Source organism: Saccostrea echinata, unplaced genomic scaffold (genome assembly GCF_033153115.1).
Source record: "Saccostrea echinata isolate AGI-Se365-2 ecotype Australia unplaced genomic scaffold, CSIRO_AGI_Sech_v1 ptg000001l, whole genome shotgun sequence".
Lineage (NCBI taxonomy): Eukaryota > Metazoa > Mollusca > Bivalvia > Ostreida > Ostreidae > Saccostrea > Saccostrea echinata.
The window spans coordinates 47,149,957-47,168,526 of NW_026889750.1; the positions used below are offsets into that span (position 1 = coordinate 47,149,957).

The window sequence follows — 18,570 nt, forward strand, 5'->3', positions numbered from 1 at the left end:
GTAACATTAATATACCCGAACTTTCTTTAGAAAGTTTGGGTATAATTACATAGGAACAGAATTTTTTTAAGTATAGAGACTGTTCTGTCACATGGCAGATTGTATATTTAGATGTACAGGATTTTTGGACCGTGGACGTGCTTATATTTACAACCAGTTGAATAAGTGGTAGTCTCAAAATAAAATACCGTACCTTGGCACCTTCGATCTTCCGTATATCTATACTCAGAGCCCACTGGGTCTTCCATACGTTAACAACTAAAATGATTTCGTATAGAGACGTAATCTCCGTGTTGCTTTTTGGTATCGTATACCTTCTGTATCAGGAAATAAGTGACATTTCTACTGAGTTGACAGTGAAAAAAGAGGAAGAAAAGCAACTTCTTCGAAATGTTGTTGATTTAAGATATAGAATGTCTTTCCTCACAGATGATGTACAATATGTTAAGTTTATCAACGATCAAAAAAAGATTACGAATGAAAATAGCATCGGTAACATATATGGAACCCTCACTTCAGCTCTGGTACAATTGGATCTTATCATGAGTCATATACGGAAGGAAACATACCTTTTCACAAGTAATTCTTTAAGATTTATTTTTATGAAATTACGACATTTGTGAGAATGAGACGTATTTTTCTTATATTTGTTCTATAACAAAATATCCTTTTGAAAGCTGAGGGAAAGTATTTTTTCATAAAATAAAGTAATCAATTTCGGCAGATTACATTTGTAATGACAACCTCGACAATGTTCGCCATTGTTTACATTTGTTTACGATAGGTGGGTATTATTGTACTCGGTGAACGATTTCATATAAAGGACTTATTATTCAAGGCTATTGATATTTGCAGAACAAAAACGAAACTGGTAAGTCGTGAGGAGCCTTAAAGGTGAAGTAAATATATTTGTTAAATGTTACTTTATTTTCTATATCCCCGCCGAAATATTGCTGATATACTGCTGACTCGGCATAAACAGCAAACAATTGAACCAGTTACCATCCCCTTAAGTTTACTTTCATTATTTACTGTGATTAACTATAATAGGTGAATAGCAAAGGGGAATAACTAGAAATTGATAAATTTACCAAAGGGTACAGAATTTCAAAATCTGGTAAAAACACCCTTGCTTATTTCAACTTTATATACCCTATTTGCCTCCTAGATGCCCAGGCCCTAACAAAAAAAATACTATAGTTTACAATAGTTAACTATAAAGATAACTTTGACACTTTGAAAACTTTGATTTACTATAGTGATAACTTTGACATTTTGATTTACTAAAGTGATAACTATGAAAACTTTGATTTACTATAGTGATCACTATGAAAACTTTGATTTACTATGGTGAAAACTTTGATTTACTATAGTGATAACTATGACACTAAAGTGATCACTTTGAAAACTTTGATTAACTAAAGTGATCACATTGACACTATAGTGATCACTTTGAAAACTTTGATTTACTATAGTGATCACTTTGACACTTTGATTTACTAAAGTGAACTATAGTTAACTATAGTATTTTTTGTTAGGGGGAGCAGAGATTTTCAAGGAAATAATCCATTTTCACTAAAGATGCATTATAGTTCCAGCTGAACACGAAAGCCTCTGACCCAGGGGCCAAGATATTCACAATTTTGGAAGAAGCACTCTTGCTCATCAAAACATGCACTTAGTATGTTTCCATAATAATAATGGGCAGAGAAGATTTTCAAAAAAAAAAAATAATGCACATTTCTACTGTATACCGGTATTCAAAAGATCCTCCCCCTAACACCAAGATCCTTGACCCCATGGTTATGAATTTCAAACTATTTGAAAAGATTTCCTTGCTTGTAATAATCATGTAATTAGTTTTTTCTGTTAAAAACCCAGGGACAGAGAAGAAGATTTTCAAAAAAAGTATTTCCACTATATATTCAATAGAAACCCCCCCCCCCCCCGACAAGAACCCCTAAACCTAGGGGCCACAGATTTCACGATTTTGGAAGAGGCATTCTTGATCATTATAACCGTGATCTTAATTTATCTGCTAAATACCCAGGAGCAGAGAAGATTTTTGAAGAATTTATGCAATTTCACTATGATTATAATCAATAGAGCCCAACCCTTACACCTGTATCCCTAACCCAGGGGCAAAGATATTCATAAATTTGGAAAAGTTGCCCTTGCTCATCATAACTAAATACTTGGTTTATTTGCTATATATCCAGGGGTAGAGAAGATTTTCAAAGAATTAATGCATTTTCACTATATAACCAATGATGCCCCCCCCCCTAATTCTGGGGCCATAAATTTCACAATTTTGGAGTCGCCCGCGTGGCGCAGTGGTTAGAGCATTTGCTCTAGAGTCGCGGAGTAAGGAGTTGATCCTTACGTCGCGGGTTCGAATCCCACTGTGGGACGTGGAGACCGGTCCTTCGGGTGAGACCGTATAAACCGAGGTCCCGTGTCGCAGTAGGTGCTGGCACGAAAAAGATCCCTCACTGCTCAATGGCCGTAAGTGCCGAGTATAGGACAAAATTTGCAGCTCTCCACCGGCAAGTGGTGGCGTCTCCATATGAGTGAAAAGTTCTCGAGAGGGACGTTAAACAACATACAAACAAACAAACAAAACACAATTTTGGAAGAGGCATCCTTTAATCATCATAACCATGCACCTAGTTTATCTGCTTTATATACAGGGGGAGATGGGATTTTTAAAGAAATAATATGTATTTTCACTATATGATCAATAGAGCTCCACCCTTACACAAGAGCCCCTGACCCAGGGGCCAAGATATTCACAATTTTGGAAGAAGAGCCCGTGTTCATCATAATTATTTAATTGGTTTATCTGCTAAATACCTAGGAGCAGAGAAAAAATAGTGCACTTTCACTATGAAATATGAAGATAATGAACAGTATTCAATCTCGAAAGTCAAATGAAACGATACAAATTTGGAGCACAGCAAACACGGACCTCAAAATTTAGAGGTGGGATCAGGTGCCATGGAGAAGTGAACATCCCCTGCCGACCGGTCACACTCGTGTGCTCCTTGTCATGATCGGGAAACAAAAACCGTAAAAATCCGTGGACAGTTTAGTGTATATATAAAGGCCTAACAATTAGTGGAAAATCGTCAGTCAGCATTTGACTCAATGATATGTTGTATGTGCTGACAAGGTCATTGTATCGACCGAAAAGCTTGTGAAAAGATGTCTTCAAACGAGACTGTTGATATCCTTGTTTAGTCAACTTGTTTGTCAATAATTTACCTCTTTTATAAATTGTCCATACATAGAGCATGCTCTTGCGTATCGAATCAACTGAGAGATATACACCCAATATGCATTTGGTGAGGGTATATTACTGCATAAGTAAGGGAAGTTCAGATCCATTAAATCAAATGTTGGATTTGTGAGCTATCATAAAAGATTCTAGAGTGCTTCCTCTTCAGATCTTGTTAGACAATGAATTCTACACATTTAAATTCATACATGACCATCAAGAAAGGCTAGCGAAATTATTGCAATTGAAGCCATCATCCAACATCCATCATCCCAGCGTAACGGATATTTCTAAAAACGAAGGATTCTGAAAACGTCCACAGGCCATAGATACAAGTAGAAAATAACCTTGTTGGATCTTTTACATCTGAATTTGTTTCAACAAGGCTGATTTCGACCGAATGGAGTAGACTTCCGTTTGAGATAAATTTTATCGAGCTAGATCTCAATTCTATATGATGACGGCCACACCAAATACCGGTAGGTGAAAATATTGAGTATATAAACGGATACACTTTATGGGGTTGTGATTTCACTAAAGATCAAGAAGCGCACTCGGATAAATTCCATCTCATAGAAACTGGAAATTTAAGAGTAGAAACCTAGTTTACCAACAACAGGGATACCAGTTTAGATTGTGTGATGTATGAATAATTTGATAACATGTTAGAAATTAACAAACAGAGAGAAGTGAGCATTGATTACTATTGGATATAGGACAGTTGAAAGATCTTATCCAAGAATTAAAGAGGTTTTTTAGGTGTGCCTCCCTTAAATTTATTACCGGATCAATTAAAACTTCAAGAAAAAGCCACTGTGACGAATATGACCTGGAGAGCTCTTGATTTGTCCGTATTGATCCAGTTCAGTCATGGAATATTTTGATTCTTATGGATTTCCTCCCTTAAAAAAAGAAATGAAATTAAAGACTTTATACATCGTCAAGCTAACCAATGGATTTATAATCCGTTTCGATGGCAGGATTTGAATACAGATGTGTGTGGACAATATTGTGTGAATTATTTACATATAAGACACAAGAAGAGAAAAAAAGCAGATGAATGGTTATTTCCCTTTGACCATAGTACAGCTTTACAAAGAGATCATTATGTCGCTCAATGGTTTAAGGACACATCATAAAATTCCTACGGGTCAATGACAAACTTGTCAATGTTAAAATGTATTGAAATTATTGTTATCAATAAAGAATTAAAAAAAATTGTTGTTTGTGGGTTTTTCCAATGATACTAAATATAAACAGTATTGGGTATAAATATAAAAGCATACAAATTAAGTGATGTAAGGAGACATAACACAGGCATCAATTACTAGAGGATTAATAACAAAAGAAAAATCATAGAAATGCTATTGAAGGGTACTTTTATGGAAAAAATTCTTCAGCCATAGGCATTACAGTCATTAAGATTTATTTACTTTCAATGCTAGTGACCCTCATTACAGAATTCTTCCCTGTAATATAATGTCAAATTAAATAGAAAATTCAGAAATTCATCTGCAACTGGATATAAAACTCGCCATCTTAATAAAATATGATATTAATTTACACAATCATGTCTTTTTATTATCGATTCAATCAAATTTAAAACATAAACATTTGTAGTAAAAGAAATTTAATGTATCTCATTGAAACTTTATTATGAAATATACCTTCAAGTTTGTTTGTTTCTTTGTTGGTTGATCCTAATTGAGTATAGCACTCAACTGGAAGTATTACTTAAGGTATGTCACTCGTGAAATTTGTTATATCAAGGATTTTTTGAGAAGTATATTTTGGATAAGTACTCATATAGTATGACTCAAAATCGCAGAGAAAATGGGGGGTCAGTGTGCGTCTAACCGAGCTACGGTACAATTAAGTTGACCTTTTTGCACTTAAATTGTAACTCTGGTTAATCACTTTAACCGTTATCATATTTTATCACATGGAACTATGGCAATAAACATAATCTTATTTTACGTAAAATAGTTTGAATAATATTTATCATTGAACAAATCAAGCAAATTAATGCGCGTAAATTTTTGTGTGACCTTTTTGCACTAAAAAAGTCTCATATTTGGGGTATTAAAAATCTAAATAGGCAATAGAATATTTTCTTGTATCAAACTTTTTACGACTTAAGTGCTGATCGGTCAAAAGTATCGAGTAGTTTAAATTAATGAAAGAAAAAAATGGGGTCAGTGAAGTAAATTTTGAAATATTGATCAAAATATGCGATTTTCAGGCAAAAAACTATGTAAATTTTATGTCGACTTCCTTAATATATCTTCATTTCTTGGCAAAACTTGTTGAGAGAAGGTGTACATTTTGTTATAAAAATATAAATTGAGACCTATATTTTATATCCCAGGCATATCATAACGGAAAATATTCTCTAAGTAAAAGTATGTGAGGCTTAAGTTCCAAGATATTAAATTTAATAAATGTGTAGATTTGCAGAATTTTCTGCTAAATATCCTTCCACCACAAGAAATAGTCTTTTATAAATCTTGCTTTTTTATGAATTTTTGAGCAGTTTTTTAATTGAATGTTGAACATTTTACATTGTTTAATTTAAATATGTTATAAAGATGGAATTGTAATAAATAGTTTTTAAGTAAGAGGTTCTGACTGAAATTTTCCAAAAGGCTGACGAGTGACATACCTTAAGTATTTCCAAACGAAGAGTAGCCAGGCTCATTGGTAAGCTGGTTAAACTGATAGGAACAAAGATAGTTTCTATGTTGATGACTGTATAAATAAAAATAAAACCATTTTATTATCATTGATCAGTTATTCAGTTATGATCTAATCTTTCTATTAGTATATTAAATTAAATTATATATAAATTATATTATATTATTAAGGTCTTTCGTCTTCAGCGGAAGACCTTGTTATTCTTCGGTTTCTTTTCCACTATTTTTAAGGTCTTTCGTCTTCACGGAAGACATTATAGTGATTCTACAGTTTCTTATTAAGGTCTTGCGTCTTCATGGAAGATCTTATAGTGATTCTGTTTCTTATCATTATTAAGGTCTTACGTCTCCACGGAAGACCTTATAGTGATTCTATTATTTCTTATTAGGTCTTCCCTTATCAATTATAGTGATTCTACGGTTTCTTATCATAATATTTTTTTTAAGTGCATGAAAACGCTATGCATTAAATAATAACATTTTGACAATAATGTCAACAAGTTCCAGTAATAGGTAAAAAAAAAATTAATCCCCCTTTTTTATCAAAATTTCTTTCAAATATTCTCTTTTACATCATTAAATACTGTAATTTCAGACTGGTAATTAATTTAGTATATTGAATACCTGCAATAGAGGCCCATGGGCCACATCTTCTGAACTATACCTGAACATTTAATATGCTCGATGTGACAAATACATTCTCTGCGTCAATTATAGAATTATTGTGGCCTTTTCCTAGCTGGTTACCCAGATATGAAGTAGAGTGCATTTAGAGGCAAACACCCTAGTGCGTGTATTACTGTCTTATGACAGCATCTAGATTACTCTGTTCATCTCTGTTATTTAAAAATAATATGCGTTACAGCTTGATCATAAGGTCATAAAGACTAATGGGCTTTGAGGAATGCAGGTACTGAAAAGTGTTAGCTAAGGTTTGATTATTTGACCGGTATTCTTTGATATTCTGAATACCTTGCCCTTTTGTAAACTGGCATGTCCAAGAAATTGACACTGGCATGTGAAATATGTGATAAGTCATTCGCAAATGTTTATGACGAGTTCCGTGTGTCAACCAGCAATACGAAATGCAATAAAGGGCAAAAGACATAACCGTGTGATTAAATTTCAATCGAAAGATAAAAATTAGCTGTCTCTTCTTTTTTTTCTTCCCCCTACCCAAATATTTGGAAAAAAATATCCTTTAAACAAATATTAAATTTTTCTCGCCTAAATATTGTTAATTTCATCTCTGTGAAATTATTGATTGTCAAAAGATACTGTCTATAATCAGTATTTTATGAAACTGACTTTTGAACACATTACTTACAAATCTCAGTACCATTTTTTTTTTTAAATTACAACAATTCTTTCATTACTCGACAAATTCTGGGGAAAAAAAATTAAAGCTTTGAAAACAAAATTTATCATAACTAGATTGGTTTCAGCTGTTAATGACAATGGTTAATAAAGTAAGACCTTTCACCATAATTCCATATTAAGGTAAGTAGAACAAAAGTGAAATTGTATTACAGAACGTTTTGAAATTAACAATCATGTACATTTATCATGTAAATTTTCGATTGTCATGAGAAATCATTATACACGCTCTGGGTATACTTCATTTCAAATAAGAATAATTATCCGGATAAATCGGAAAATTTTATTTTATAGCAAAATATCCGATTGTCATTTCCAGTGCATGAGGGGAATGTTTGGTATATTGTAAACTTTATTGTGGGGAAAATTTATTATAAAGCAAAGCATCCATGAGGAAAGTGTGCTTTATAGCAATTATTCCGAGGGAAAGCTTTACTATATGGTAATCATTCTGGGGAAAGGTTTATGGAGGATTTATTATACTACACCGGTAATGGTTCTCCAAATCTAATTTTTCTTCTTTTGAAGATTCTACATTATTTGATTCGGCAACACTCCATGGTGAAGTGTACGTATCAGAAAACAGGAAATTGCTGAGCAACACTGATTTTCCCAGTGCCCTCCAAGGACCAGGCTTGAAACCCTTGATTAAGTATATTGGTGTTAAGGCTGATAAAACAGTATCACGACAGGAAGAATGGAGATTAAATTTCATTGTAAAGTATAATATTACAAAGACATTAGAGGAAAGGGACATGATTTTCGATTTGTCATTTTGTAAAGAAAACAATACTGATAATTTGCATTATGGGGGCATGTACTGTTTAAGTATGCATGCAGCACATATTGGTGAGAATCTTCACCTTTTGGTTGAAAAATTTAACCATTATCTGCACAGATCTACAGCTTTGTCTCCTTCCACTCAGGGCACGACAGCCACTTTAGGATTTAATGTACTCATAAGTGGATTAAACGGCACAATTGTTTTTAGAGATCTATTGAGTGGAAAAGAAATATTTGCTGTTAAATCGATTGACTTTTCTGAGCCATTATTCATAATGTTCGGACTTTATAACAAAAAAAGCGTTCAAAGTATGATCAGTTTGATTTGATATTTTATGTATTTTTCTTATATTCAGAATCTGTTCCAAAATATGTATTTTGTATCACATGATTAAAATTGGGTTTGTAGTCATTGCTTCTGACATGTAGTCAGATTATTATCCATACGAAAATACAAGTAGCCCAGGGACCTTAACGGTCACCTAAACATAACACAACCTTGTAAAGTATCCCTAGAATGGCAATTTAATAAATAAATAAAGTGAAAGATGAAGATACCTTGTTCTAAAACAAGAGAAGTAAGACGATCAGGGTTCAGCACAATAATTTGGTACTCAGCAACAACTCATAAAGTAGATCTCTTTACTTGCCTGTATAATCCAGTGCACTAAACAGCAAACTAAACAACACAACAATGCTTGTGCATGTACAAAATCCCTCTAACACCGTCCTCTCTTGGACTGAATACCATTTATTGTAGAAATATAGGCTACTTTTGTTTCACTTTATTTATCTATTATCTACAAGTCTACCTAACCATTTCGAACTGCAAAGCTACTTTTTGTATAATACATTTAAAATTGTTGTATAATTCTTTTATTCAATTGGCCCATTAATTACATTGTTGACAGTAATTAATTATCATAGGTGAATAACTAAGGAGAATAACCTCTCTCAAAGTAGAAGAAAAGTTTTCACATATGATCAGTAGACCCTATGTCCAGCACCACAACCCTTGACCCATTGGTTAAGAATTTCACAAATCAGTACTCATTACAACTATATACTCTTTTGCCTAGATACACAGGAGCAGAGAAGATTTCGAAAGAATGCATTTCCACTATACAATCAATTAAGCCCCACCTTAACATCAGAACCCCTAACCTAAGGACCATGAATTTTCACTATTTTGGAAGAGGCAACATTGCTCATGCAAACTGTGCACTTAGTTTGTCTGAGCAGAGATAAAGTTTTTCAAATTCATTTTCTCTATATGATCAATGAAGCACTACTTCAACACCAGGCTTCCCTTTCCCTGTGGCCCCGAAATTCGCAATTTTTGTTAGAGTGTTCAATAATTATTGCAATCATGTCGGAAGATTGTCTGCTTGCTGTCCAGGAGTAAAGAAGATTTTTAAAAATTGTGTTGACTTTGATGGCTTAAGCCCCAAGCCTTCAGGCCCCAGGGCGGCAGAGACTATGAAATTCATTTTTTTTTTGTTTTCCATTACCCATAGATGCTATATGCCAAAATTGATCGGAATTGATTACACTGTTCCATAGAAAAAGCTGAAAATGTTCAAAAGATTACGGTCGATGGAGGACATCACCTGACTAAGTCAGATGACCTGATGATACCACTATTAGTTTCTGAATGACATACACTTGTATAATTAGGTCACAGATTGATTACCAATACAAAAATATAGTATTACTGTTAACTTACATAGAACTTGTATAGTCAAACCATTTTTTTACTTTTATCTAGCTCTCTACTTACCTTCTAAAAATGAAAGAAACACCTGTCGAAGTTGAATATTTCTGTGAAAACCAATTTTTAAATACTTTAAGCACAAATTAAAGTAGCAAATTTTGCAGCTTATTGACTCCTTCTTTGCTGTTTCAATATAGTTTTGACCACTATTTTACACTTGGAGTAAGTCTTTGTCATATTGAGTTGACCGTATAAGAATACAAAAGATTTATTTAAGAAATAATTGTCACATGACTAAGAATCTGTCACAATGTGTATTTGGTAGGAAAATGAGAAACAATTTAAACTAAAGTCCTAGTGACATATTGATGAATCTATGAAAACTCCTAAACAATCTATTTACTTTATCGGGAGGATTGATTGTTTGATTGCATGTTGTTTTACGTCCCATTGAGAATTTCTCACTCATATACCATATACTGGTGAAGTGCTTCAAATTAAGACCAATACTCGGCACTCCACTCAGGGCCATTGAGCAATGCGGGTTCTTTATCGTGACCAACGCCTACCGTGACACAAGACTTCGTTTTATAAGGTCTCATCCGAAAGAACCTTGACTTTCACTTCTAGTGCCGGACCCTTGGCGAAAGAAATAGCACAGCTATTAACATAATATTGATTAGCTGATGGGACATGCTTGTAGAATTTAGTTTGAAGTACAGTACTTATATTCTTATTAATGAAGACCTTCACGATATCTCTGTTGGTAGAGCGCTCACTCAGTGATTGGATGGTCGTGGATTCACAGCCTTGCCACGAAACCTACCTTGATAGAAACAAGAGGCCCATGGGCCACATCGCTAACCTGAGTAACTTTGACCATGCTGTTTTTTAACAGATCCCCCCTCCTTGTAATACCTATTGTGGCCCCGCCCTACCCCGGGGGGTCCTGTTTGAACAATTTAGAATCTACACTACCCAAGGATGCTTCCACATAAGTTTCAGCTTTTCTGGTCCAGTGGTTCTTGAGAAGAAGATTTTTCAAGATTTATTCCTCTATATGTCAATGTAAAACTTGGATTCCCTATTGTGGCCCCGCCCTACCCCGGGGGGTCATGATTTTAACAATTTAGAATCTACACTACCCCAGGATGCTTCCACATAAGTTTCAGCTTTTCTGGTCCAGTGGTTCTTGAGAAGAAGATTTTTCAAGATTTTTCCTATATATTTCAATGTAAAACTTGGATTCCCTATTGTGGCCCCGCCCTACCCCCGGGGGTCATGATTTTAACAATTTAGAATCTACACTACCCAAGGATGCTTCCACATAAGTTTCAGCTTTTCTGGTCCAGTGGTTCTTGAGAAGAAGATTTTTCAAGATTTTTCCTATATATTTCAATGTAAAACTTGGATTCCCTATTGTGGCCCCGCCCTACCCCCGGGGGTCCTGATTTTAATAATTTAGAATCTACACTACCCAAGGATGCTTCCACATAAGTATCAGCTTTTCTGGTCCAGTGGTTCTTGAGAAGAAGATTTTTAAAGATTTATTCCTCTATATGTCAATGTAAAACTTGTATTCCCTATTGTGGCCCCGCCCTACCCCCGGGGGTCATGATTCTAACAATTTAGAATCTACACTACCCAAGGATGCTTCCACATAAGTTTCAGCTTTTCTGGTCCAGTGGTTCTTGAGAAGAAGATTTTTAAAGATTTTTCCTATATATTTCAATGTAAAACTTGGATTCCCTATTGTGGCCCCGCCCTACCCCCGGGGGTCATGATTTTAACAATTTAAAATCTACACTACCCCAGGATGCTTCCACATAAGTTTCAGCTTTTCTGGCCCAGTGGTTCTTGAGAAGAAGATTTTTCAAGATTTTTCCTATATATTTCAATGTAAAACTTGGATTCCCTATTGTGGCCCCGCCCTACCCCCGGGGGTCAAGATTTTAACAATTTAGAATCTACACTACCCAAGGATGCTTCCACATAAGTTTCAGCTTTTCTGTTCCAGTGGTTCTTGAGAAGAAGATTTTTCAAGATTTTTCCTATATATTTCAATGTAAAACTTGGATTCCCTATTGTGGCCCCGCCCTACCCCCGGGGGTCATGATTTTAACAATTTAGATTCTACACTACCCAAGGATGCTTCCACATAAGTTTCAGCTTTTCTGTTCCAGTGGTTCTTGAGAAGAAGATTTTTTAAGATTTTTCCTATATATTTCAATGTAAAACTTGGATTCCCTATTGTGGCCCCGCCCTACCCCCGGGGGTCATGATTTTAACAATTTAGAATCTACACTACCCCAGGATGCTTCCACATAAGTTTCAGCTTTTCTGGTCCAGTGGTTCTTGAGAAGAAGATTTTTCAAGATTTTTCCTATATATTTCAATGTAAAACTTGGATTCCCTATTGTGGCCCCGCCCTACCCCCGGGGGGTCATGATTTTTACAATTTAGAATCTACACTATCCCAGGATGCTTCCATATAAGTTTCAGATTTTCTGGCCCAGAGGTTCTTGAGAAGAAGATTTTTAAAGATTTATTCCTCTATATGTCAATGTAAAACTTGGATTCCCTATTGTGGCCCCGCCCTACCCCCGGGGGTCATGATTTTTACAATTTAGAATCTACACTATCCCAGGATGCTTCCATATAAGTTTCAGATTTTCTGGCCCAGAGGTTCTTGAGAAGAAGATTTTTCAAGATTTATTCCTCTATATGTCAATGTAAAACTTGGATTCCCTATTGTGGCCCCGCCCTACCCCCGGGGGTCATGATTTTAACAATTTAGAATCTACACTACCCCAGGATGCTTCCACATAAGTTTCAGCTTTTCTGGCCTAGTGGTTCTTGAGAAGAAGATTTTTTAATGACCCCACCCTATTTTTGTCTTTTCTTGATTATCTCCCCTTGTAAGGAGACTTGGCCCCTTTATCTTAACAATTTAAACTCCCCTTTACCCAGGGATACTTTGTACCAAGTTTGGTTAAAATTGGCCCAGTGGTTCTTGAGAAGAAGTTGAAAATGTGAAAAGTTTACAGACGGACAGACGGACGGACGACGGACAACGGGTGATCAGAAAAGCTCACTTGAGCTTTCAGCTCAGGTGAGCTAAAAAGGAGGCCAAAATAGGCAGCTAAGTGCTCAGAATCTTGAAGTGAAAGTTGTGGTCTTTTGGAGAAGACCTTATGTAACGAAGCCTTCTGTCATGGCAAGCACTGGCACGTTAAAACTTTCTCACTGCTCAATGGCCTCGAGTTCCGAGTAAAGGTCTATAGATTTGAAGCCCTTCAAAGGCATCTTTTGACATCTCATATGTGTGTATAATCTTGCAAGGGAACTAAACTGCAATAAAAATGTTATATCATATGACGACTTTATTAATAAAGATACAGTTTTTATGATAGAAAGGGACTTGAAATGTTCACCATCAGTTGAATTAGATGTTGTCTCGAGATAAAATATTCTACTTCGGTACATTTAATTTTCCGTATGTCTATCAGAGTATACTGCAAGGTATTTGTAAGTGTGTGTAGTCATTTAGGTACTCCTATATCTCTAAATGCGTGATATTTCTAACGAGTTGACCATGAAAAAATAGGAAGGAAAAGTAACCCGTTAAAATCTTTTTTAAGCCCCGTTTACATGCACTCATTTACCTAAGTGTGTGCAAATTCTTAGTGTGTAAATGCAATTTTTGTGATGCGTTTACACACACTTTCACACTGTATGTAAATCAGTATGAATTTGCAGTTTCAAAGTATTTTGCGAATACTTGTTAGGGCTTTCTAGTTGCTATTCAACTCATTGTTCCTCTCGTGCACGAACAAGAACATTGTCATTTCTAGTTTAAATGCTAGTTAAAGTAATAATTGGACTGAATGCAATAGATGTTCATTGTTCTTTCTCATATAAGAAGACACATTTTTAATGAGATCGATAATCTAATTTAAAGACAATTTTAATATTTCTATCCCTGTGTCAATTTTGCTACGCGTTCATATGACTCAAAATACACCAGGAGTAAATTTACTAATAAGTAAGAGTTAATTTTTAATTTGCAATTAGTCTGACTAGATGTAAATTTTGCACTGGGAGTAAAAATACTCAGGTGCAAATCTTAGTCCCCCCCCCCCCCCCCCCGTATTAAGATGAAGAAGAAGGGATATTTTTAAAGATCTGATGTAATGTAATGTAAATACTACACAGCTAATTGTGCCACGTACGTGTAACGTATGGTAGCACATACCATACGTTACACGTACGTGAAATGTACGTAGCATATACGTGTATTCCAACCGCACGTTATACATACGTGGTATAACGTACGGATAACGTGCGTGTGACAACATACGTTTCACATAACGTACGTGAAACGTGTGGTTGGAATACACGTATGTGTTACATACGTTTCACGTACGTGTAACATATGGTAAGTCCTACCACACGTTTCACGTACGTTAATAAACGCATGGTTTACATGTGAATTGTCAACCACATGTAACACGTACGTTAATGAACGCATGGTTTACATGTGTATTATATACCACATGTTACACTTACGTTAATAAATGCATGATTTACATGTGTATTATAAATCACATGTTACATGTATGTTAAACACATGGTTTACATGTATTATCAACCACAGATTACACTAATGTTAATAAATGCATAGTTAACATGCATTATAAACCACATATTACACGTACGTTAATGAATAGCATGTGTATTATCAGCCACATGTTACATGTATGTTAATAAAAGTTGTTTAACATGTGTGTGAAAGCATGTGTTTGAGAAGGCAGTATATTTTCCATATTAATGGTACTTTTACATACATGTACAATAAATGTAGGTCAACTCTAATTAAATCCTATCATTTTCTAATTTAATTTCAATTAATTAATTAATAAAACTATTATATAATTTTAGTCATTAAGAAAAAAAAATCCTAAAAGTTTTATTTTGCTTGGACTGCAAATATTCTTAAACTAGTAAATTGTTGTGACATTTCAAATACAGGAACATTTTGTACAAATGTACACCTGACTCAGACCAAATACTTTTTTTACTTAATAGTTCAAAGTAAATTTGTAGAACTAATCAGGATAATGTTTAACAATCAATAACCTGTAATTCAAGAAACAGAGTATTATGACCAACCTGATACAAGTATAAAATACTTCTTAAAACAGGTACCTAGGTCATAAGTTGCATGGATTTTAATCATCATAGTATATTGTAAAGATTTAACTATTTTTTTTAAAATAACAATTTAAATATAATGATCTATGATTAAAACCCTATCACCTCTGAAAGATCACAGGTGTGTGTGCTGTTGCTTTGTTGTGCGTGTGTTTGTGTCTTTAATGACCTTTCGTGTTTCAATTTATTTCACATTGTTTATCTTACGTCCACTTGCATGTCTGACATGGAGTAATCAGTTCGCATTGGTATATAATTTATTCTTAAATTAGTGAAACATAGTTTACATACAAGTCAAGTACTTCCAATTCTCATATGTACATCGGATATCGGTAGAGGCACATAAAATTGAACTCGATAATCGGTAGATATAATCATTCCGAATTCAAGAGCTACATTTCAGCAAAACTAAACTTTAAAAAAAACGAAAATCACGATAATTTCACAACAATGCTCAAATGGATTTCACCTAAATTAACATTAGATATACAGTAGGTAGCGACCATAACACTGAAGTTATATACATTCCGGAATGTTCAAGTCTCTATTTATATTTTTACGTTACGGGTGACGTCACTGGAAGAAGTCTGACGTCTGCAAGTGTCTGGAGCTAGATAACGGTGAGGAATAAATAACATCAACAGTTATTTAATTACTTTATATTTCAGTCTGTGTTGCATGTAAACTTACGGGTGTGTTTCTTTTATTTCAGTGTATAACAATGTAGACTTAGTTTACCAAATAATTAACAGTGATTAAGTAAGAAAATATTGACAAAGTCAGCACCACAGCCCAGGTGTGAATCAACACTGGCACATTATATTAAAATGCTGGTGAGGTTTAAAACATACTGTTATAACAAGTATATATTTATTGTAAATATATTTTAGCCTACCAATAAGATGCAAATAAAACCCTTGATGGAAAAGTTCCACCCACCCGATATTTCTTTATAGAGCATGTAGAGGAAATTAATATCTTTTAGGGCAATTAGGGTGTAAAACTTATTTTTCAGATGTCTTTGCCTTTTTTCTTATCCTTATGAATATTAATAATATATTTAGATTGTGATTTTTTACGTGATTTTAAATTTACACTCCAGGATGGTAGCTGAAGCTCATCTCCTATGTAAACACCTAAATGCCATGACTGGACTTCAAAAAACAGATTCTGAAAGTTTTACCAGCATTATGCTAATACTCTTAAAAAAGAAATCAGATTTTCTGATTCCATTGCTTTTAGACTTGCAATTACATATCATGTAATGATGTGCGTTATACATTTCAATCAAGAGAAGAAAATGTTAAATGTTATCAGTAAAATAAGTAATTTTTTATCTTGTTAGTTTTGCTTTACAAGTCTGAAATGCAAGTCTTTTTTAACATATATTTTTTTTTACCTCAAGGACAAGAAGTATATACTTCGAACAGACACAAAAACAAATAGGTCCATGCCAAGCTTTGAAAGATTTATGCTGAGGGTAAGTTTTATTATTATACATAGAATTGTCAGACACATGGTTATGTCTAAAATTTAACCGTTGTATTTATATAACTGATAAGCAATATTTTGTATTAACTCACCTGAGCTGACATAATCACAAAAAATTGTTTTAACTAATTTAAAAGTAACCTGAGTCAGTCATGATCTATTGCTATCTGTTTTTGTCCATCATCATTCACTGTGCGTTGTCTTGTAACATTTGAACATATTCAGTTTTTCTAAAACTGACCAATTTTGGCATAAATTAATGCAGCATATGTGGGTGAATGGGAACAAAAATAGTGAATTTCATGGTCCCTACTCCCCCTGGGGCCTAGGGGATGGAACTATATAAACCATCAAAATTAATGCATTAAATTCTTTAAATCTGGACATCAAGCAAACTGTTCGCATGATTGTAATGATTATTGAGTCTTCTACTAAAATTATGAAATTCATGGCCGCAGGGTAAGTGATTCAAGGCTTTATTGACCATATAGTGAAAACGCATTGATTCATTGAAAATTCAAATAATACTCCTGAGTTTAAAGGACACAAAGTTCATGACTATGATGAACAAGTTTTGTTTTCTGAGTTCACTCACAATACTTCAATTTTAAATTTGTCATGTAGAGAATTATAAGGTAGATACTTGAGGATAGTGAAAAGTCTAGTTTAAAAGATCAAGATTATTAATACTAAAAAAAACTGTAGTTATTCGACACTATATTTATCCTCCCGCAAACAAAGTACTAGTATTAGTTGACTTGGCATCTTCTCTGAAAAACCCAGTGGGGTGTATTTGTCCATATTGGACAGTTCTAGTTTAGTTCTAAAGGGAATCAACCAGGAGTTTTATATATGTAGAAAATAATAATGTTCTGAAAAAACTATGTGTTTCCATATGCAAATTCATTTAATATTTTCTTTTTCTTTACAGATGAAGGGGAATTGCAGAAGAATGAATTGATGTTAAAATCTCAACATTAAATTTGGCTTGAATTTGAATATGTCTTTTGTTGTGATTGCCTAAAGAGCAATTAGGATCAGGAAATTTGAGGTGAAGGATATTCAGATATGAACCTTCAAATGTGGATCATTCAACAGATGAAAAGAAAATAAGAATTTGAGGAAAATTATGTCAAATGCATGAAATGAATATTTTAATCGTACATCATTTTTGTTTCACGTATGTTTACAAAATATATGTTAAAAAGAATGTTCAAAACATATGTTTAACCATGGTTTGACACATGTTTGGTACTTATACATTTATCATATGAGCAGTGCATTTAACAAACATGTTAAACGCATGTTTCTCAAAACATACGTTACACACACGTTGCACGTACCTTATTCATACGTGAACCGTATGAATAACGTACGTGTGCAACATGTGTGTAACGTATGGTAGTCAATACGTATGTTTAACGTACGTGTCACGCATGTTATTCATACGTGTGAAAACGTACGTTTAACGTACGTGGTGCTTTTTTCATATGATACGTACGTGAAGTCAAGTACGTATCACATACGTTTAACGTACATGATACGTACGTGGCACATTTTGCTGTGTATGAAACCTTCCATATTGGTCGGGCCTTAATTGGAACTTAATTTCTATTTAAAACATACATAAACTGTAACTAGTGTAAGTGAAGAATGAAACTAATAAATTAAGTTGTAAAAAGCATTTATTACAGCATTTGAAGGGGAATGAAAAAGTAATAATCATTAAGGATGTGTGTAATGAGAATTCTTTTTAGAGATTTAATATAATCCAATAGAAAGTAATATAATTAATGAAATATCCTCCATTTGAAAGGTTATATCATATCTTTTGATGAGAACTTTTTCTTTTTCCAATTCATGTAAACGGTAAATAAAAACAAGAAATTTATTCATAATGATCTTTAACGGTAAAGTTGGTGTAAGCAACATTTATTATTACTAAAGCGTATATACATGTATATGTCAAGGAATTGAAAACATTTTTTGATTAACTTATAAATCTTTTTTCTAATTATTTA

At 33.9% G+C, this 18,570-nt stretch overlaps 1 protein-coding gene across 1 annotated transcript; it reads left to right on the top strand.

The window, feature by feature from the left end:
* The first annotated feature begins 263 nt into the window (after positions 1-263).
* Positions 264-8,459, top strand: LOC133197935 (uncharacterized). The gene is made up of 2 exons (XM_061334112.1): positions 264-579; positions 7,876-8,459. Exons 1-2 carry the CDS (start codon positions 264-266, stop codon positions 8,457-8,459), a joined length of 900 nt encoding a protein of 299 aa, XP_061190096.1.
* The last annotated feature ends 10,111 nt before the right edge of the window (positions 8,460-18,570 follow it).